Source organism: Anomaloglossus baeobatrachus, chromosome 9 (genome assembly GCF_048569485.1).
Source record: "Anomaloglossus baeobatrachus isolate aAnoBae1 chromosome 9, aAnoBae1.hap1, whole genome shotgun sequence".
NCBI classification, from domain to species: Eukaryota; Metazoa; Chordata; class Amphibia; order Anura; family Aromobatidae; genus Anomaloglossus; species Anomaloglossus baeobatrachus.
Genome location: NC_134361.1, coordinates 226,094,484 through 226,117,235, shown reverse-complemented (window position 1 = coordinate 226,117,235; position 22,752 = coordinate 226,094,484). Strand labels below are relative to the sequence as shown.

The 22,752-nt window shown below is 44.7% G+C and overlaps 1 protein-coding gene across 1 annotated transcript in view; it reads left to right on the top strand.

Moving 5' to 3' along the window:
- The window catches only part of ADAMTSL2 (ADAMTS like 2), a 76,506-nt gene that overhangs the window by 26,063 nt on the left and 27,691 nt on the right, over positions 1 to 22,752 (top strand). The window contains exons 12-14 of the mRNA XM_075323006.1: positions 5,677 to 5,780; positions 14,342 to 14,468; positions 17,302 to 17,515. Coding sequence (XP_075179121.1) covers positions 5,677 to 5,780; positions 14,342 to 14,468; positions 17,302 to 17,515 — 445 coding nt within the window. The remainder of the gene's footprint in view (positions 1 to 5,676; positions 5,781 to 14,341; positions 14,469 to 17,301; positions 17,516 to 22,752) is intronic.

Below are 22,752 nucleotides of genomic sequence, written 5' to 3'. Positions count from 1 at the left end.
AGGAGTATGCCATGGTCTGAAAAAAAAAGAGAGGATCTGGTACCATGTAATACTTAATTTCTCCTGCGGGAGTGCTGCAGAGAAATTAAACACTTGCTGCCAGGTCCCTCTTCAGATTACAGCTGATAAATTGGGTCCCAACAACTTGTGATCAGGTGGCTTGTCTACCAAGAAGTGGGTCCCAATAACTTGTGATCAGATGGCTTGTCTACCAAGAAGTGGGTCCCAATAACTTGTGATCAGATGGCTTGTCTACCAAGAAGTGGGTACCAATAACTTGTGATCAGGTGGCTTGTCTACCAAGAAGTGGGTACCAATAACTTGTGATCAGGTGGCTTGTCTACCAAGAAGTGGGTCCCAATAACTTGTAATCAGGTGGCTTGTCTGCCAAGAAGTGGGTCCCAATAACTTGTGATCAGGTGGCTTGTCTGCCAAGAAGTGGGTCCCAATAACTTGTGATCAGGTGGCTTGTCTGCCAAGAAGTGGGTCCCAATAACTTGTGATCAGGTGGCTTGTCTGCCAAGAAGTGGGTCCCAATAACTTGTGATCAGGTGGCTTGTCTGCCAAGAAGTGGGTCCCAATAACTTGTGATCAGATGGCTTGTCTGCCAAGAAGTGGGTCCCAATAACTTGTGATCAGATGGCTTGTCTGCCAAGAAGTGGGTCCCAATAACTTGTGATCAGATGGCTTGTCTGCCAAGAAGTGGGTCCCAATAACTTGTGATCAGATGGCTTGTCTACCAAGAAGTGGGTACCAATAACTTGTGATCAGGTGGCTTGTCTGCCAAGAAGTGGGTCCCAATAACTTGTGATCAGATGGCTTGTCTGCCAAGAAGTGGGTCCCAATAACTTGTGATCAGATGGCTTGTCTACCAAGAAGTGGGTCCCAATAACTTGTGATAAGGTGGCTTGTCTACCAAGAAGTGGGTCCCAATAACTTGTGATCAGATGGCTTGTCTACCAAGAAGTGGGTCCCAATAACTTGTGATAAGGTGGCTTGTCTACCAAGAAGTGGGCCCCAATAACTTGTGATCAGGTGGCTTGTGTGCCAAGAAGTGGGTCCCAATAACTTGTGATCAGATGGCTTGTCTACCAAGAAGTGGGTACCAATAACTTGTGATCAGATGGCTTGTCTACCAAGAAGTGGGTACCAATAACTTGTGATCAGGTGGCTTGTCTGCCAAGAAGTGGGTCCCAATAACTTGTGATCAGATGGCTTGTCTGCCAAGAAGTGGGTACCAATAACTTGTGATCAGGTGGCTTGTCTACCAAGAAGTGGGTACCAATAACTTGTGATCAGGTGGCTTGTCTGCCAAGAAGTGGGTACCAATAACTTGTGATCAGGTGGCTTGTCTGCCAAGAAGTGGGTCCCAATAACTTGTGATCAGATGGCTTGTCTGCCAAGAAGTGGGTCCCAATAACTTGTGATCAGATGGCTTGTCTACCAAGAAGTGGGTCCCAATAACTTGTGATAAGGTGGCTTGTCTACCAAGAAGGGGGCCCCAATAACTTGTGATCAGGTGGCTTGTGTGCCAAGAAGTGGGTCCCAATAACTTGTGATCAGATGGCTTGTCTACCAAGAAGTGGGTACCAATAACTTGTGATCAGATGGCTTGTCTACCAAGAAGTGGGTACCAATAACTTGTGATCAGGTGGCTTGTCTGCCAAGAAGTGGGTCCCAATAACTTGTGATCAGATGGCTTGTCTGACAAGAAGTGGGTACCAATAACTTGTGATCAGGTGGCTTGTCTACCAAGAAGTGGGTACCAATAAACTTGTGATCAGGTGGCTTGTCTACCAAGAAGTGGGTACCAATAACTTGTGATCAGGTGGCTTGTCTGCCAAGAAGTGGGTCCCAATAACTTGTGATCAGGTGGCTTGTCTGCCAAGAAGTGGGTCCCAATAACTTGTGATCAGATGGCTTGTCTACCAAGAAGTGGGCCCCAATAACTTGTGATCAGGTGGCTTGTGTGCCAAGAAGTGGGTCCCAATAACTTGTGATCAGATGGCTTGTCTATCAAGAAGTGGGTCCCAATAACTTGTGATCAGGTGGCTTGTCTGCCAAGAAGTGGGTCCCAATAACTTGTGATCAGATGGCTTGTCTACCAAGAAGTGGGCCCCAATAACTTGTGATCAGGTGGCTTGTCTACCAAGAAGTGGGCCCCAATAACTTGTGATCAGGTGGCTTGTGTGCCAAGAAGTGGGTCCCAACAACTTGTGATCAGGTGGCTTGTCTGCCAAGAAGTGGGTTCCAATAACTTGTGATCAGGTGGCTTGTCTAGCAAGAAGCTTTGTCAATAGTAGACAACTCCTTTAAGTCACCAAGGCGCCTAGAAACTATATTTTTGAAATTATTGTTATATTTGGATGGCAAATAAAAGGTAATTTTAGTTGTGTGAACTGGCCAATATCTAAAGTGTATGGAGGGGTGCTAACTCTATTAAAATGGCAGATGTTACGTGAAAGAAGGCTTAATCTGACCACACAAACTAGTTATTTTGCCCAATCGTTCGTCAGCTGACTCTCCCAGACACGGGAGTGCTTGGCCTGTGGCCTTTCTCGAGAAAACACTGTGATTGTCAGTCCAAAATCGGACATGCAGGATTGATATCTCCAGTTGGCTGGTGCCCCCATACACGTTAAACCATCAGCCACACCTGTCGTTACCGATCTCAGTCTGGGTATGGAGGCATTAAGGCATAGAGAATTTGACATATTGGACTATTGCCTTTGTCTTAAAATGCACACACCTTTTTCTGCAGTATGTAGATCTTTGTCTAACCAAGTATAAAAAGCCCCTACACTATAGTTCGGGGCCACATAGCCAGACCGCCCACTGCCTTTGTATTTGGACACTTTGCATGCCTTGTAAGATGTATCCTGTATCTTCTTTGTTGCGTACGCTAAATAAATCCTCAACCCCTGCTTGAAGAATTGCCTACATGGTTTCCTCCTAAGCTGTTGAGAACGACCCATTCTTGGACACTCTCATAATCTTACAGATTTTAGCATATTAGATCCCTTCTCCTTCTCTAAGACAGGCCACCGCCAGAGTTGTCTGAGAGCCGTGTATCCTCTTGTCCTCTAAGAAAACACAATTGTATGGAGAACTTGAGAAAATCTTGGGTTCATGGCCAAACTTAAAATTGTTTGCACGCATGTACAGGTTCATAAACCTGGCACCATTTTGGTAAATCACAATTTCTTTTCATTGAGACTCCGATTATCCAAATAGGTCAAGTTATTTTATGTTGACTCTATCAAAACAAAACCTAAAGAAATGAAGAAGAGTAACGGTTACGGTGGCCAATGATCAAACAATCATTCACTGTTATAGCTAAACCAAGTCCATTGTTAAGACCACTGAGATGGGATGGGAACTGGGGGAATTCTAACATTGAGCGCATCATATCTTTACCACAATTCATCCTCCTAGTGTCTTCGCAAATCTGGGTCTTCCAAAGTGATTGTTGGAAGTCTGAAATTCCAGTTGGTTGACTGACGATATTTTATCTTCATCCTTGGCACTTGAGGGACCAATGCAACTGGAAGGTCCAAAAGCAAGTGGGGACACTTGAAATGTTGGTTGACTGACGATATTATGTCATCATCCTTAGCCCTTTAATTACACTTGGTTGACTGATATTTTATCTTCACTCTTGGCACTTGGACTCCACTTGGTTGACTGACGATATAATGTCATCATCCTTGGCCCTTGAATTCCACTTGGTTGACTGATGATATTTTATCTTCACCCTTGGCATTTGGACTCTACTTGGTTGACTGACGATGTTATATCATCATCCTTGGCCCTTGAATTCGACTTGGTTGACTGACGATATTTTATCATCGTCCTTGGCCATTGAATTGCACTTGGTTGACTGACGATATTTTATCATCATCCTTGGCACTTGGACTCCACTTAGTTGACTGATATTTTATCTTCATCCTTGACACTTGGTTGACTGACGATATTTTATCATCATCCTTGGCACTTGGACTCCACTTGGTTGACTGATATTTTATCTTCATCCTTGGCACTTGAAGGACCAATTCAACTGGAAGGTCCAAAAACAAGTGATGACACTCGAAATGTTTGTTGACTGACGATATTATATCATCATCATTGGCCCTTGAATTCCACTTTGTTGACTGATGATATTTAATCTTCATCCTTGGCATTTGAAGGAGCAATCCAACTGGAAGGTCCAAAACCTAGTGGTGATACTCGAAATGTACAGTCCGTATCAGAAAATTGGATAACTTTGGAGATATAGACTTGTCTTCGCCAGAGATGGAGAGAGGAGGGAATGACCAGGGCAGTTCCCCTGGTTCTTCCAAGACGACAATGACCAACTCTATGTATGATGGAAGGTGATAACGAGAATCTCTCAAATTCTATTTGTCTTTCGAAATTGTTTTCCGAATGATTTGTACATTTTTGTAACCTTTGTTGTGTGCATGTATTTTATCACGTTTCTCCTAAAAGCCTGCTTCTCCCCACAATCAGAATGTGGAGTTCTTGTTTCAGAAGACCCCCCACACCCCCTTCTTATTAATAATTCATCAAATGGCCGGTTGACGCGCTAAAAGGCCTTCGTGCCTGGTGCGGAATAAGACACTGTGAATGCACCAATGGTAAAATATCAACATTGGGACATGCTGGTGTAAATGGGGGTGGATATTTTAGCCTCTGAAGTTGTTAAGTCTGATTGATATGGGGGTATTACACCTCTTTATCAGAAGTTCTGCATGTTCTGACTATATTTATCTGGTCAACGCAGACAGAAACTGCATGAACGGCGCAAAAATACTGCACTTATTGACCTTAGAAGGTGGCTCCATTTTAGCAAATGCCCCTTATATCTCCCCTCCCTGTTCTTGTATCATGGGGCATTTTTCCTATGACCCCCCCGGGAACTCTCTCCTCCTGCGTCGCAGGGGACCCATGAAGGAATTGAGCCTCTACAAAGGAGACGCAATGCCATTTCAATGTCTCAGCGCCGTTGTTCTCGGCGCTGGGGCGATGAAATCCCATTGCGTAGAAGAAATGAAGCAGTAGCCTAAAGGGGGGAATGGACCCGGTAAAATGGTCCTCTGTGCCTATCCATGGACATCCATTTTTCCTTTGTGGAGGCTCAATTTCTTTAGGGGTCCCCTGTGATGCAGCGGAGAGGGACCCTTGGTCTACAAGTATATAAACCTAAATGCCCATCAAAATCCTCGAATTCAGTAGACCAATGACCCAGACGATGATGGTCAATGAGACACGTTCATATGGTTTCTAGTCTTTCGGAGCTACGGCTGGTCGTTGTTATGTCCCTAAGACGTTGTTATATTCTGATCTGTGTCTATACTGGGTATTTTTATCCCATTCTCTCTTTTTAGACAGTGGAAGCTCTGCTTCTAACCAGGCTGGGGATTCTACTTGGGGAACAGGACAGGTATGTTTTTAATTACCGAAACCAAACACCTGAGCACGTCCCTCTACAAGATATATGTCTGTGTAATGTATCTCTACATGTCCATATACCAGTAAACCAACACAAACAGTAACCAAGAAATCATGATGCCAAAAACCGTTACGCACTGTCTGTGTCTTCAAAAATTTGTGTTGTGTCTATGGTAATGGTGGCGCGCTCATAATCCTCTGGGGTTTGTTTTTCTATGTCTATAGAAAAGGGCCAAAGTTACTGAGGAAGGTGCAGGGAATAAGTGCGGTGGACATGTACCGATGGAAGCTGTCTTCTCACGAGCCGTGCAGTGCCACGTGTACCACAGGTTTGTGCCATATACCTATCTTCTATTGCTCTTTACTGGAGACACAGAGAGAGAGAGAGACAGACAGAAAGACAAGCAGACAGAGAGAGAGACAGAGAGAGACAGACAAAGAGACAGACGGAGAGAGACAGACAGACAGAGGGAGACAGAGAGAGAGACAGACCGAGACAGAGAGAGAGACAGACCGAGACAGAGAGAGACAGAGAGAGAGACAGACAGAGAGACAGACGGAGAGAGACAGACGGAGAGAGACAGAGACAGACAGAGAGAGACAGACCGAGACAGAGAGAGAGACAGACCGAGACAGAGAGAGAGACAGAGAGAGACAGACAGAAAGACAAGCAGACAGAGAGAGACAGAGAGAGACAGACAAAGAGACAGACTGAGACAGAGACAGACAGAGAGAGAGACAGACCGAGACAGAGAGAGAGACAGAGACAGAGAGAGAGACAGACACAGATAGAGACGGACAGAAAGACAAGCAGACAGAGAGAGAGACAGAGAGAGACAGACAAAGAGACAGACGGAGAGAGACAGGCAAAGAGACAGACAGACAAAGAGACAGACGGAGAGAGACAGGGAGAGAGACAGACAGAGAGGGAGACAGACAGAGAGGGAGACAAACAGAGAGGGAGACAGTCAGAGAGGGAGACAGTCAGAGAGGGAGACAGACAGAGAGACAGACAAAGAGACAGACAAAGAGACAGACAAAGAGACAGACGGAGAGAGACAGACGGAGAGAGACAGACAGAGACAGAGAGAGACAGACAGAGAGATAGACAGAGATAGAAAGAGGGAGACAGAGGGAGACAAAGAGACAGACAGAGAGAGACAGACAGACAGAGAGCGAGACACACAGAGAGAGGGAGACAGAGGAAGACAAAGAGAGACAGACAGAAAGACAGGCAGACAGAGAGAGAGACAGAGAGAGATAGAGTAACAGAGAGGGTGACAGAGAGGGAGACAGAGAGACAGAATAAGGGAGACAGAGAGAGACAGAGAAACAGGCAAAGAGACAGGCAAAGAGACAGACAAAGAGGGAGACAGAGACAGACAGAGAGAGAGACAGACAGAGAGACAGAAAGAGACAGACAGAGAGACAGAGAGAGACAGACAGAGAGACAGAGAGAGGGAGACAGAGATAGACAAAGAGAGACATACAGAAATAGTGAGACAAAGTGAAATACGGAGAGAGACAGACAGAGAGGGACACAGAGACAGAGAGAGAGACAGGCAGACAGAGACAGACAGAGAGACAGAGATAGACAAAGACAGACAGACAGAAAGAGAGAGACGGAGAGAGACAGAGAGGGAGACAGAGACAGACAGAGACAGACAGAGACAGACAGAGACAGACAGAGAGAGACAGAGAGAGAGAAAGAGAGAGAAAGAGAAATAGACCGAGCAACAGAGAAAGGCCGTGAGAGGCAGACAGAGAGAGAGACAGACAGAGAAAGATGGCTAGAGACAGACAGAGAGAAAGAGACAGAGAGAGAGAGATAAAGAGAGAGACAGACAAAGAGAAAGATAGACACACACATAAACAGAGATATAGAGAAAGAAACAGAGAGAAAGAGAAACAGAGACAAACACAGACAAAGAGACAAAGAGAGACAGACAGAGAGGGAGAGTAGGAGAAAGGGAGAGAGACAGAGAGGGAGAGTAGGAGAAAGGGAGAGAGGCAGAGAGGGAGAGTAGGAGAAAAAGAGACAGAGAGGGAGAGTAGGAGAAAGGGAGAGAGACGGAGAGGGAGAGTAGGAGAAAGGGAGAGAGACAGAGAGGGAGAGTAGGAGAAAGGGAGAGAGACAGAGAGGGAGAGTAGGAGAAAAAGAGACAGACAGAGAGGGAGAGTAGGAGAAAAAGAGACAGACAGAGAGGGAGAGTAGGAGAAAGGGAGACAGACAGAGAGGGAGAGTAGGAGAAAGGGAGAGAGGCAGAGAGGGAGAGTAGGAGAAAAAGAGACAGAGAGGGAGAGTAGGAGAAAGGGAGAGAGACGGAGAGGGAGAGTAGGAGAAAGGGAGAGAGACAGAGAGGGAGAGTAGGAGAAAGGGAGAGAGACAGAGAGGGAGAGTAGGAGAAAAAGAGACAGACAGAGAGGGAGAGTAGGAGAAAAAGAGACAGACAGAGAGGGAGAGTAGGAGAAAGGGAGACAGACAGAGAGGGAGAGTAGGAGAAAGGGAGAGAGGCAGAGAGGGAGAGTAGGAGAAAAAGAGACAGAGAGGGAGAGTAGGAGAAAGGGAGAGAGACGGAGAGGGAGAGTAGGAGAAAGGGAGAGAGACAGAGAGGGAGAGTAGGAGAAAGGGAGAGAGACAGAGAGGGAGAGTAGGAGAAAAAGAGACAGACAGAGAGGGAGAGTAGGAGAAAAAGAGACAGACAGAGAGGGAGAGTAGGAGAAAGGGAGACAGACAGAGAGGGAGAGTAGGAGAAAGGGAGACAGACAGAGAGGGAGAGTAGGAGAAAGGGAGAGAGACAGAGAGGGAGAGTAGGAGAAAGGGAGACAGACAGAGAGGGAGAGTAGGAGAAAGGGAGACAGACAGAGAGGGAGAGTAGGAGAAAGGGAGACAGACAGAGAGAGAGAGTAGGAGAAAGGGAGACAGACAGAGAGGGAGAGTAGGAGAAAGGGAGAGAGACGGAGAGGGAGAGTAGGAGAAAGGGAGAGAGACAGAGAGGGAGAGTAGGAGAAAGGGAGAGAGACAGAGAGGGAGAGTAGGAGAAAAAGAGACAGACAGAGAGAGAGAGTAGGAGAAAGGGAGACAGACAGAGAGAGAGAGTAGGAGAAAGGGAGACAGACAGAGAGGGAGAGTAGGAGAAAAAGAGACAGACAGAGAGAGAGAGTAGGAGAAAGGGAGACAGACAGAGAGGGAGAGTAGGAGAAAACAAGACAGACAGAGAGGGAGAGTAGGAGAAAGGGAGACAGACAGAGAGGGAGAGTAGGAGAAAGGGAGACAGACAGAGAGGGAGAGTAGGAGAAAGGGAGACAGACAGAGAGGGAGAGTAGGAGAAAGGGAGAGAGACAGAGAGGGAGAGTAGGAGAAAGGGAGACAGACAGAGAGGGAGAGTAGGAGAAAGGGAGACAGACAGAGAGGGAGAGTAGGAGAAAAAGAGACAGACAGAGAGGGAGAGTAGGAGAAAAAGAGACAGACAGAGAGGGAGAGTAGGAGAAAGGGAGACAGACAGAGAGGGAGAGTAGGAGAAAGGGAGACAGACAGAGAGGGAGAGTAGGAGAAAGGGAGACAGACAGAGAGAGAGAGTAGGAGAAAGGGAGACAGACAGAGAGAGAGAGTAGGAGAAAGGGAGACAGACAGAGAGGGAGAGTAGGAGAAAAAGAGACAGACAGAGAGAGAGAGTAGGAGAAAGGGAGACAGACAGAGAGGGAGAGTAGGAGAAAAAGAGACAGACAGAGAGGGAGAGTAGGAGAAAGGGAGACAGACAGAGAGGGAGAGTAGGAGAAAGGGAGACAGACAGAGAGGGAGAGTAGGAGAAAGGGAGAGAGACAGAGAGGGAGAGTAGGAGAAAGGGAGACAGACAGAGAGGGAGAGTAGGAGAAAGGGAGACAGACAGAGAGGGAGAGTAGGAGAAAAAGAGACAGACAGAGAGGGAGAGTAGGAGAAAAAGAGACAGACAGAGAGGGAGAGTAGGAGAAAGGGAGACAGACAGAGAGGGAGAGTAGGAGAAAGGGAGACAGACAGAGAGGGAGAGTAGGAGAAAGGGAGACAGACAGAGAGAGAGAGTAGGAGAAAGGGAGACAGACAGAGAGAGAGAGAGTAGGAGAAAGGGAGACAGACAGAGAGGGAGAGTAGGAGAAAAAGAGACAGACAGAGAGAGAGAGTAGGAGAAAGGGAGACAGACAGAGAGGGAGAGTAGGAGAAAAAGAGACAGACAGAGAGGGAGAGTAGGAGAAAGGGAGACAGACAGAGAGGGAGAGTAGGAGAAAGGGAGACAGACAGAGAGGGAGAGTAGGAGAAAGGGAGACAGACAGAGAGGGAGAGTAGGAGAAAGGGAGAGAGACAGAGAGGGAGAGTAGGAGAAAGGGAGACAGACAGAGAGGGAGAGTAGGAGAAAGGGAGAGAGACAGAGAGGGAGAGTAGGAGAAAAAGAGACAAACAGAGAGGGAGAGTAGGAGAAAGGGAGACAGACAGAGAGGGAGAGTAGGAGAAAGGGAGACAGACAGAGAGGGAGAGTAGGAGAAAGGGAGACAGACAGAGAGGGAGAGTAGGAGAAAAAGAGACAGACAGAGAGGGAGAGTAGGAGAAAGGGAGACAGACAGAGAGGGAGAGTAGGAGAAAGGGAGACAGACAGAGAGGGAGAGTAGGAGAAAGGGAGACAGACAGAGAGGGAGAGTAGGAGAAAGGGAGACAGACAGAGAGGGAGAGTAGGAGAAAGGGAGACAGACAGAGAGGGAGAGTAGGAGAAAGGGAGACAGACAGAGAGGGAGAGTAGGAGAAAAAGAGACAGACAGAGAGGGAGAGTAGGAGAAAGGGAGACAGACAGAGAGGGAGAGTAGGAGAAAGGGAGAGAGACGGAGAGAGACAGAGAGTTCCTATCCCGGGCAGCGCTGGGTACTACAGCTAGTTTGTTATATTTTTCAATATCATACTCTATGTGACTGTAAAGGAGTTGCCATTTTTTTAAATCCACCGTTGAATACCTTATTAGGGATCCTCGTCTACTGGCCAAAGCAAAAAGATGTTAAACAATTCTATGAAAAGGGTGTAATGCTTCATTTCTCCTGCGGGGGCATTGTAGGAAATATGAATAGTTGTTAGAAAGCTCCTCCACAGAACACAGCACCCAAATCTTCTCCACTGGAAATCCCTCCAGCAAAAAAACGATTAATCAAAGCAGAGGACCCCTTTATCTGGCTAAACAATATTCTTCCTTTTTATAACCTGGCATTGTGTAATAATGTAGAGCCTGTCAGTGTCCGGGGTGCGTATACACACATTACCTGGTCTGTCCGTGCCCGGTGGTGATAGGCTCAGCACTGTTTCCACTGGCAGAGCGGCAGAGGGGCACGGCCCGGGACTTTACACAAGGCTCCTTTGTGAGAAGGAGACCAGAAGACAAGTGACTGCAGGAAGGCGGCGCGCCGGCCACCAGGTCCCTCTCCTCCTCACTGCGGAATTAAGGAAAAACAATATGCTGACTATGAAGACAGACACTTTCCATCACGTTATATTTCTATGCGCCTATCACCCCCCAGAAAACACACAGGTTTTTATTATTTCAATTATTGAAACCCTCCGAGACCATTTGTATATTCCTCCAGCAGCCGTCTAGCCGTCATCAACATCTGTATATCAGCTCTGAGGTCTTCATATAGGTTCTCCATCTATTAGACGGGGTGGAACCTAGCTAAAAAAGGGTCACTTTCTCTCTGGAGGACCTAGCATGTAATGCTCAATTTTTCCTGTGGGGGCGCTGCAGTTAAATTGAGCACTTTACTGTCTCTCAGATTACAGTTGAGCACTGGAGGTCATTAGAAAGGCGATGGTCTATTACTCTATCATCTAAAATACGATAGTCTAAGTGATCAACATATAATAATAATAATAATAATAATAATAATAATAATAATAATATGAAATAAAATAAAAAATATATAACAAATATAAAACAGTATAATAATATAATAATAATAATGTAATAACTAATATAACAACCAAATAAAAATATAAAACATAATAATAATAATATGTAATAAATAATAATAATATAACAACCAAATAAAATTATATAGCTAATATAAAACATAATAATAATTATATGTAATAAATAATAATAATATAACAACCAAATAAAATTATATAACTAATATAAAACATAATAATAATAATAATAATTAATAATCAAAATAAAATAGACTAAGGCACTAACCTAATAAAATAATAGTATTATGACAAAATATTACTATATAATAAAATAATAATATTAATATGACTAAATATTACTATATAATATAAACCAATAAAATAATAACTAATCAAAATAAAATAGGATAAGTGATTAACATACTAATAATAATATAATTAATAATCAAAATAAAATAAACTAAGGGATTAACCTAATAAAATAATAATATTAATATGACAAAATAGTACTATATAATAAAAATAAAACAATACAATAATAACTAATCAAAATAAAATAGGATACGTGATCAACATAATAATAATTAATAATAATGCAATATCTAATAATATAACAACCAAATAAAAATATGTAACACAAATAAAACTGTATAATAATGATAATATGCAATAAATAATATAACAACAAAATAAAAGTCTATAACTAATATAAAACATTCTAATAATAACAATAATAAATAATTAAAATAAAATAGACTAAGTGATTAACCTAATAAAATAATAATAATATTACTATGAAAAAATATTATTTTATAATAAATATAAAATAAAACAATAAATAATCAAACTAAAATAGGATAAGTGATCAACATAATAATAATAATAATAATAATAATTGTTGTTATTATTATTGTAATAAAAAATAATACAAATAATAAATAATTCAGATAAAAAGGTGGTGTGATCAAGATAATGCCAGAAATAATGATATAATAAAATAAAGTATTATAAACTAATAATAAAATAATAATTATAAAAATAAAAAAAAAGCTGAGATCAACACATAAGCCTCAGAGTCCTCTTGAGTCAACCAAATATACCCTTTTGTAAGTTGAAGTTGCCCAATTTTCCCATTTAAACTCCTCTCCATAGGGGGCAGTATGATCATTATAAATGCCACTTTTTTTGTCAGACCTAGGGTTGATTATTATGCTTTATGCTTTAAGGGTGACAACAAGGGGCAGAAATGTATGTAAAATAGTTATCATTTCTCTTGATTTGCTTCCTATTCATAAGGAGGTGACGCTGAGCACAAAACAAAGTTCCTCCCAGGATAAAAAGGAAAATGTAATAGTAACTCAAAATAAACTGATGAGTGACATAAATTGCACAAATTATTAAGATAGACCATGTGGCTACTGTGGAGCCCTTGGAGAGAAAGAGATCAAGCCTTGGTTGGTACCATCTCCTTTAGGAGGCCAAGCCTTGGTTGGCCCCATTTCCTTTGCGAGGCCAAGCCTTGTTTGGTTCCATCTCCTTTACGAGACCAAGCCTTGGTTGGTCCTGTCTCCTTTCGGAGGCCGAGCCTTAGTTGGTTCCATATCTTTTAGGAGGCCAAGGCTTGGTTGGCCCCATTTCCTTTGCGAGGCCAAGCCTTCTTTGGTTCCATCTCCTTTACAAGACCAAGCCTTGGTTGGTCCTGTCTCCTTTCGGAGGCCGAGCCTTAGTTGGTTCCATATCTTTTAGGAGGCCAAGGCTTGGTTGGCCCCATTTCCTTTGAGAGGCCAAGCCTTGTTTGATTCCATCTCCTTTACGAGACCAAGCCTTGGTTGGTCCTGTCACCTTTCGGAGGCCGAGCCTTAGTTGGTTCCATATCTTTTAGGAGGCTAAGCCTTGATTGGTCCCATCTCCTTTAAGAGGGCAAGCCTTGATTGGTCCCATCTACTTTAGGAGGCCAAACTTTGGTTGGTCCCATCTCCTTTAGGAGGCAAAGCCTTGATTAGTCCCATCTACTTTAGGAGGTCAAGCCTTGATTGGTCCCATTTACTTTAGGAGGCCAATCCTTGGTTGGTCCCATCTCCTTTAGGAGGCCAAGCCTTGGTTGGTTCCATCTCCTTAAGGAGACCAGGCCTTGATTGGTCCCATCTCCTTTAGGAGGCCAAGCCTTGGTTAGTCCCATCTCCTTTAGGATGCCAAGCCTTCCTTGGTCCCATCTCCTTTAGGATGCCAAGCCTTACTTGGTCACATCTCCTTTAGGAGGCCAAGCCTTGGTTAGTCCCTTCTCCTCTAGGAGGCCAAGCCTTGATTGGTTCCATCTCCTGTGATCCAGGGTAACGAAAACTAATTCCATACTCACCTATTGTACCATCACCCATTCCCTGTAGACTGTGAGCCCCCGCGGGCAGGGTCCTCTCTCCTCCTATACCAGTCTGTCTTGTACTGTTAATGATTGTTGTACGTATACCCTCTTTCACTTGTAAAGCGCCATGGAATAAATGGCGCTATAATAATAAATAATAATAATAATAATAATAATAATACTTCCCTCTCTAGAGAAATGGTTTTACCAGCAAACAAGACAATGAGGAAAATTGGTCCAATCATCATAAAAAAGACCTTAAAGGGAACCCAATCATCCTGTTCTTCTGTCCTGACCCAGTACCATGTGGTCCATTTTTGATCAGCCATTGTTAACGTAGAGAAAAATGACCAGTCAGTGAGTCTTGGCATCTCTGGGATAGCTATATATCAGGGCAAAAAAAAAAAAAAAAAATAATAATAATAATAAAGTTTTATTTCTATAGCGCCAACATATTCCGCAGCACTTTACAAAAACAAACATAAATCACAACAAAAATTGGAAAAAAAAAATAATATAAATAAATATATATAAATATTTTTTTTATATTTACGGTATACAGTATATATAATTTTTTGTATTTTAATTAATTTTAAATTATTTCTTCATAGGAGTGATGTCAAATTACGCCATGTGCGTACGATACGACGGAGTGGAAGTGGACGACTCTCAGTGTGACGCGTTGACCCGTCCCGAGCCCGTGCACGAGTTCTGCGCCGGCCGGGAATGTCAGCCAAGGTACACACCGTAGTAAACACTCGTTTGCAGATGACTTTGACTGCCATGTTCCAGGACCAACCTCCTCACAACCTCCAGATGGAGGCAGCCAAAAATATCATCACCGCATTTCTGACGGCTCCTGGTAGAAATGTCCTGAGTCACTCGGTGATGTGCAGGATATTGAGCCGTGACTGTACAGCACATTGCTGCTTTATGTCACCGCCAAACCTAGTTTTCCAAAATACCGTAATTAAAAATAAGGATTTTTTTTTTTACTTCCCTGAAATAGCAAAACAAAATTATTCCAGTCCCGAAAAGATTACTCCACCCAAATTACATAATTCCCTCTTGTTTTTGTCATTTTATCACCGGTTTATATATAAACCGCAGAAACAAAATAAAATGTTCCGCTATTATGTAACAGTGCATGGTGGAAATATGTGAATTATAGTATAATGCGGGAACTGTATGACCGCATTGAGAGCATTTTTTTGAATGGTGCAGATATCGGCACTATATTGTGATATTATATATATACATATAATAACGGTAGTATTGTCTCAGCACTATATTGTGGTATTATATATTTTATATTTATATATTTTATTGTGGTATTATATGAGCTATAATAACGGCAGTATTGTCTCAGCACTATATTGTGGTATTATATATTTTATATTTATATATTTTATTGTGGTATTATATGAGCTATAATAACGGCAGTATTGCCTCAGCACTATATTGTGGTATTATATATTTTATATTTATATATTTTAGCGTGGTATTATATGAGCTATAATAACGGCAGTATTGTCTCAGCACTATATTGTGGTATTATATATTTTATATTTATATATTTTAGCGTGGTATTATATGAGCTATAATAACGGCAGTATTGCCTCAGCACTATATTGTGGTATTATATATTTTATATTTATATATTTTATCGTGGTATTATATGAGCTACAATAACGGCAGTATTGTCTCAGCACTATATTGTGGTATTATATATTTTATATTTATGTATTTTATCGTGGTATTATATGAGCTATAATAACGGCAGTATTGTCTCAGCACTATATTGTGGTATTATATATTTTATATTTATATATTTTATCGTGGTATTATATGAGCTATAATAACGGCAGTATTGTCTCAGCACTATATTGTGGTATTATATATTTTATATTTATATATTTTATCGTGGTATTATATGAGCTATAATAACGACAGTATTGTCTCAGCACTATATTGTGGTATTGTGTGAGCTATAATAACATCAATATTGTTTTAGCACTATATTGTGTTATTATGTGAGTTATAATAAAGGTAGTATCATCTTAGCACTATGTTGTGGTATTATGTGAGCTATAATAACGGCAGTATTGTCTCAGCACTATATTGTGGTATTATATGAGCTATAGTAACGGCAGTATTGTCTCAGCACTATAGTGTGGTATTATGTGAGCTATAATAACGGCAGTATTGTCTCAGCACTATATTGTGGTATTCTGTGAGCTATAATAACGGTAGTATTGTTTCAGCACTATATTGTGGTATTATGTGGGATGTAATGGGCAGTATTGTCTCAGCACTATAGTGTGGTATTATGTGAGCTATAATAATGGTAGTATTGTCCCAGCACTATATTGTGGTATTATGTGGGATGTAATGGGCAGTATTGTTTTAGCACTATAGTGTGGTATTATGAGAGCTATAATAATGGTAGTATTGTCCCAGCACTATATTGTGGTATTATGTGGGATGTACTGGGCAGTATTGTCTCAGCACTATAGTGTGGTATTATGTGAACTATAATAATGGTAGTATTGTCCCAGCACTATATTGTGGTATTATGTGGGATGTAATGGGCAGTATTGTCTCAGCACTATAGTGTGGTATTATGTGAGCTATAATAATGGTAGTATTGTCCCAGCACTATATTGTGGGATTATGTGGGATGTAATGGGCAGTATTGTCTCAGCACTATAGTGTGGTATTATGTGAGCTATAATAATGGTAGTATTGTCCCAGCACTATATTGTGGTATTATGTGGGATGTAATGGGCAGTATTGTCTCAGCACTATAGTGTGGTATTATGTGAGCTATAATAATGGCAGTATTGTCTCAGCACTATAGTGTGGTATTATGTGAGCTATAATAATGGTAGTATTGTCCCAGCACTATATTGTGGTATTATGTGGGATGTAATGGGCAGTATTGTCTTAGCACTATAGTGTGGTATTATGTGAGCTATAATAATGGTAGTATTGTCCCAGCACTATATTGTGGGATTATGTGGGATGTAATGGGCAGTATTGTCTCAGCACTATAGTGTGGTATTATGTGAGCTATAATAATGGTAGTATTGTCCCAGCACTATATTGTGGTATTATGTGGGATGTAATGGGCAGTATTGTCTCAGCACTATAGTGTGGTATTATGTGAGCTATAATAATGGCAGTATTGTCTCAGCACTATATTGTGGGATTATGTGAGCTATAATAACGGCAGCATTATCTCAGCACTATATTGTGGGATTATGTGGGCTGTCATAATGGAAGTAATTGTGATATTATATGAGCTATAATAAGAGCAGTATTGTTTCAGCACTACTATATAGTGGATTGTAATAATGGAAGTAAAGTCTCAGCACTATATTGTGGGATTTTTTTGTAGAACATACTAACAGCAGCATTGTATCAGCACTAGATGTTGGTGTTATATGGTCAGTAATAGCAGCAACATTGTCTTAGCACTATATGGCCATATTATGTGGAATGAAACTGTGAAAAAAAATTGTCTGAAAAACCCGGGAATATCCAGTGACACAGTCCTCCTCTGTTTTAGGTGGGAGACGAGCAGTTGGAGCGAGTGTTCGCGGACCTGCGGCGAGGGCTATCAGTTCCGTATAGTCAGATGCTGGAAGATGATCTCTCCGGGGTTTGACAGCTCGGTGTACAGCGACCTGTGTGACTCTGCCGATATCACCAAACCAGACGAGAAGAAAGTGTGCCGAAACCCCGCCTGTGGACCCCAGTGGGAGATGTCCGAATGGTCCGAGGTAAAGGCTCATCAGCCCGGATCTACAGTATGAGGCTTCACTCGTGACAGCTCTAGGATTTGCCATATCAGTTGGGGCCTGACCACAATGGAGCGGATTCTTGGTCCCCACAATGGAGGGAATAACAACACAGCTCTATTCAAGTGAATGGGGCCTTACTACCGTCCCTACAGTGTGAATGGGGCCATACTACCGTCCCTACAGTGTGAATGGGGCCTTACTACCATCCCTACAGAGTGAATGGGGCCATACTACCGTTCCTACAGAGTGAATGGGGCCATACTACCGTCCCTACAGTGTGAATGGGGCCTTACTACCATCCCTACAGTGTGAATGGGGCCTTACTACCATCCCTACAGAGTGAATGGGGCCATACTACCGTTCCTACAGTGTGATTGGGGCCATACTACCGTTCCTACAGAGTGAATGGAGCCATACTACCATCCCTACAGAGTGAATGGGGCCTTACTACCATCCCTACAGAGTGAATGGGGCCTTACTACCATCCCTACAGAGTGAATGGGGCCATACTACCGTCCCTACAGTGTGAATGGGGCCATACTACCGTCCCTACAGTGTGAATGGAGCCATACTACCATCCCTACAGAGTGAGTGCGGCCATACTACCATCCCTACAGAGTGAATGGGGCCTTACTACCGTCCCTACAGTGTGAATGGGGCCTTACTACCGTCCCTACAGTGTGAATGGGGCCTTACTACCGTCCCTACAGTGTGAATGGGGCCTTACTACCGTCCCTACAGTGTGAATGGGGCCATACTACCGTCCCTACAGTGTGAATGGGGCCATACTACCGTCCCTACAGAGTGAATGGGGCCATACTACCGTCCCTACAGTGTGAATGGGGCCATACTACCATCCCTACAGAGTGAATGGGGCCATACTACCGTCCCTACAGTGTGAATGGGGCCATACTACCGTCCCTACAGTGTGAATGGAGCCATACTACCATCCCTACAGAGTGAGTGCGGCCATACTACCATCCCTACAGAGTGAATGGGGCCTTACTACCGTCCCTACAGTGTGAATGGGGCCTTACTACCGTCCCTACAGTGTGAATGGGGCCTTACTACCGTCCCTACAGTGTGAATGGGGCCATACTACCGTCCCTACAGAGTGAGTGCGGCCATACTACCGTCCCTACAGAGTGAGTGCGGCCATACTACCGTCCCTACAGAGTGAGTGCGGCCATACTACCGTCCCTACAGTGTGAATGGGGCCATACTACCGTCCCTACAGTGTGAATGGGGCCATACTACCGTCCCTACAGTGTGAATGGGGCCATACTACCGTCCCTACAGTGTGAATGGAGCCATACTACCATCCCTACAGAGTGAGTGCGGCCATACTACCATCCCTACAGAGTGAATGGGGCCTTACTACCGTCCCTACAGTGTGAATGGGGCCTTACTACCGTCCCTACAGTGTGAATGGGGCCTTACTACCGTCCCTACAGTGTGAATGGGGCCATACTACCGTCCCTACAGAGTGAGTGCGGCCATACTACCGTCCCTACAGAGTGAGTGCGGCCATACTACCGTCCCTACAGAGTGAGTGCGGCCATACTACCGTCCCTACAGTGTGAATGGGGCCTTACTACCATCCCTACAGTGTGAATGGGGCCATACTACCATCCCTACAGTGTGAATGGGGCCATACTACCGTCCCTACAGAGTGAGTGCGGCCATACTACCGTCCCTACAGAGTGAGTGCGGCCATACTACCGTCCCTACAGAGTGAATGGGGCCATACTACCATCCCTACAAAGTTAGTGGTGCCATACTACCATCCCTACAGAGTGAGTGCGGCCATAATACCGTCCCTACAGTGTGAATGGGGCCATACTACCATCCCTACAGAGTGAGTGCGGCCATACTACCATCCCTACAGTGTGAATGGGGCCATACTACCGTCCCTACAGAGTGAGTGCGGCCATACTACCGTCCCTACAGAGTGAGTGCGGCCATACTACCGTCCCTACAGAGTGAGTGCGGCCATACTACCGTCCCTACAGTGTGAATGGGGCCATACTACCATCCCTACAGAGTGAGTGCGGCCATACTACCGTCCCTACAGAGTGAGTGCGGCCATACTACCGTCCCTACAGAGTGAGTGCGGCCATACTACCGTCCCTACAGAGTGAGTGCGGCCATACTACCGTCCCTACAGTGTGAATGGGGCCATACTACCATCCCTACAGTGTGAATGGGGCCATACTACCGTCCCTACAGAGTGAGTGCGGCCATACTACCGTCCCTACAGAGTGAGTGCGGCCATACTACCATCCCTACAAAGTTAGTGGTGCCATACTACCATCCCTACAGAGTGAGTAGGGTCATACTAATTTCCCTACAAAGTGAATGGGGCCATTCTACCATCTCTACAGAGTGAGTGCTGCCATACTACCGTCCCTACAGAGTGAATGGGGCCATACTACCATCCCTACAGAGTTAATGGGCCATACTGTTGTCCCTACAAAGTTAGTGGGGCCATACTACTGTCCCTAATGAGTGAGTAGGGCCATACTACTGTCCCTACAGAGTGAATGGGGCCATACTACCGTCCCTACAGAGTGAATGGGGCCATACTACCGTCCCTACAGAGTGAGTGGTTGCAATCATTTTCAGTAATGTACCGGGCGCCGCATGTCCAGAATAGATCCTATTGTTCTCCTATCACTTTCTTATCTTCCATTTCATAGACAGTGCCGAACTGTCACAGGTGTGTCACGGGTGATAGACAGTCCTTTGATGTCCGGCTATAGATGGTCGCAGCAATTGGCTGCACAAACTGCTTCCTGACCTTCTATTATTCCTGCTTGGTGTATATGGTATCTTACATATCTCCTCTGCTTGGGGTTCATCTCTTGCCCTTTAGCACCCTGCGGAGTTCCTCACCCTTTCAGCTGTTTTTATCAGTACTTCTGACTTCGTTTGTCTCCTTAAATGCCTTTATTCCCTTCTGGTCTGTGCCGATGATAGCTCTAACTACCTACAGATCTTCAGTGCAAGCAGTCGGCTTGCATTCATCTGGAATAACTTCTTTGCATGTTGCAGCCCTGAATCTTCTTGGAGATAAGTTGTTTGTTATTTTGCCTTGTTTGTTATCCCTGTGTGTGTTTTACCTGCTATTGGGGTTGACAAAGAGCTTATGCAATCCGCTCCCTACCTAGGGCCTATATTACGGTCAGCCAGGGTCAGGTATCCTGCTCGGTGCATAGATGCAGAACCTATCTAGGGCAGTGAGGGACCCCAGGGCCCAGCGATAGGCTTGGTAAGTGGTCACTATCTACCCCTTCTTCAGATACAGGATCTCCCTTCCCTTTCCGTTCTCCGTTCGCTGGTGTAGCACTGGCGTCCCCGGAGAAACGGTGACTTACTCCCCGTGCCGGCTGAGTCACGTCCTTCCACGAACCCCATTGGCCGTCTACGTATGCTGTTGCCTCCTTCTACCCCTGGGGCCTGTGCATGCCTCACAGGCCACCCAGGAATGAGGTTAGGGCATGCGCATGCACACCGACCCTCCTCTTAAAGAGCCGGCATTCCATTTCCCGTAAATGCCACTCAGCCTATAGCTGAGAGGCACTGTGTATTTAAGGTACCCTCCCATTAGGAGAGGTGCCTGCACAACGATCTCAGTTACTCAGTGTCCTGTCTGTCTAGCTAGATGTCAGGTAAAGTTATCCCTGTGTCATTCACCTGAGTCTTGTCTTCCCATACCTATCTGCCCATGCCATGCCCACCATACCTGTCCGTACCCACCTGTCTACCCTGGTCACCACACCTGTACCTGCCTGCATCTGTGTCTGTACCCGAGTCCGTCTCCTGTCCTGGGAAATGCCTCTCAGTCTATGGCTGAGAGGCACTGTGTATTTAAGGCATCCTCCCATTAGGGGAGGTGCCTGTGGAAACACATATAGTTAGTCAGTCAGTCTCCAGTCTGCTACCTAGTTGTCAGGTCCTGTTAATCCTGTGTCCGTCACCTGAGTCTGCCTTCCCATACCTGCCTATCCCTGCCGTGCCCACTATTCCTGTCCGGTCCGTACCCGCCTGTGTCTGTCACCCCACTTGTACCTGTCTATTTCTGAGTCCGTCCCCTGCCCTGGGGGTCAGCTGCCACAGTCCTGGGGACTGCCCTGGGAGTGGTACCTTGAGTCCGCCTCTCAGTAGGCGCTTACTTAAGCCCCTGCCAATAATTGGTAAGTCCAGGGTCCCACCTGCCTGTGGTCCTGTGGGTCCACTAATGCCGCTTGCTGCCCCTACCTAGGCCACGAGCGTTACAGCTGGGTACTTCCCCGTACATAGTATAATAAATCCATCATAGAAGGTCTGGATCTGTCGAGATCTTGGGACCTCAGCGCAGTGTAATCATGGGGACAGGGTTACTGCTAGGTCCTTTTTGCTGGCATTTCCCAATCATGGCTTTTCTGCAGATTGTAACCCCCCTGCACTTCCCGTGTTATACGCTCCTACATGAGTACAGCAGTATACAGAGAGAGGTGTACAGTGCCGCAGGTTGCACGGTCAGCATTTTCTGCCCCGGAGGGTGACTCCGGGCCTGCTTATAATTGCAGTCTAGCCTGCCTAATAATATTGAGTTCAGGCCGCCGTCTTCTATGGGTGACCACTGTGTTTGATCTGTATAAAGCACAGCTGTGCGTCCCCCGCTGCCATGCACGCATTCTTCTACCCACCGGGCACCATTACCCGCTACACTAATCTCATTTTTTGATCTGTGTACAGCTTTGCGCCAGCTGGCAGCGCATAAAACAGCCTGTAACAGAGGGATCTGAACAGCTTTAAAGCCCATGTGACGTGTCTGAGAAACGCGTCGGTCACACGCTGTCCTGTCATAGCGCCTTACACCAATGTGCTATCACCGGGGGATGCTGGCCTACTGTATATAACTACCGGGTACGCCTATGATGGTGTCAGATCTTGTAGGCCGAGATGCTTGGCTATAGCTATGATAAATACCAGCAGGGGAAGATCTTTCTAACTGATGTACAGGGGCATAGCCATAGGGGATGCAAAGGTAGCAGCCGCACCCAAGCCGTGGAGTCAGGCTGTGCCCTAAAATGCTATACGGCTAGGATAAAAATGATAAGAATAGCATACTGTGGTGGAGGGCACGGGGCAGACAGTAGTAGTAGCTGTGCATTGAGGGGGAACAATAGGTCACAGCACGGCTGTCATTAACCCCTCACCTCCCCATCACC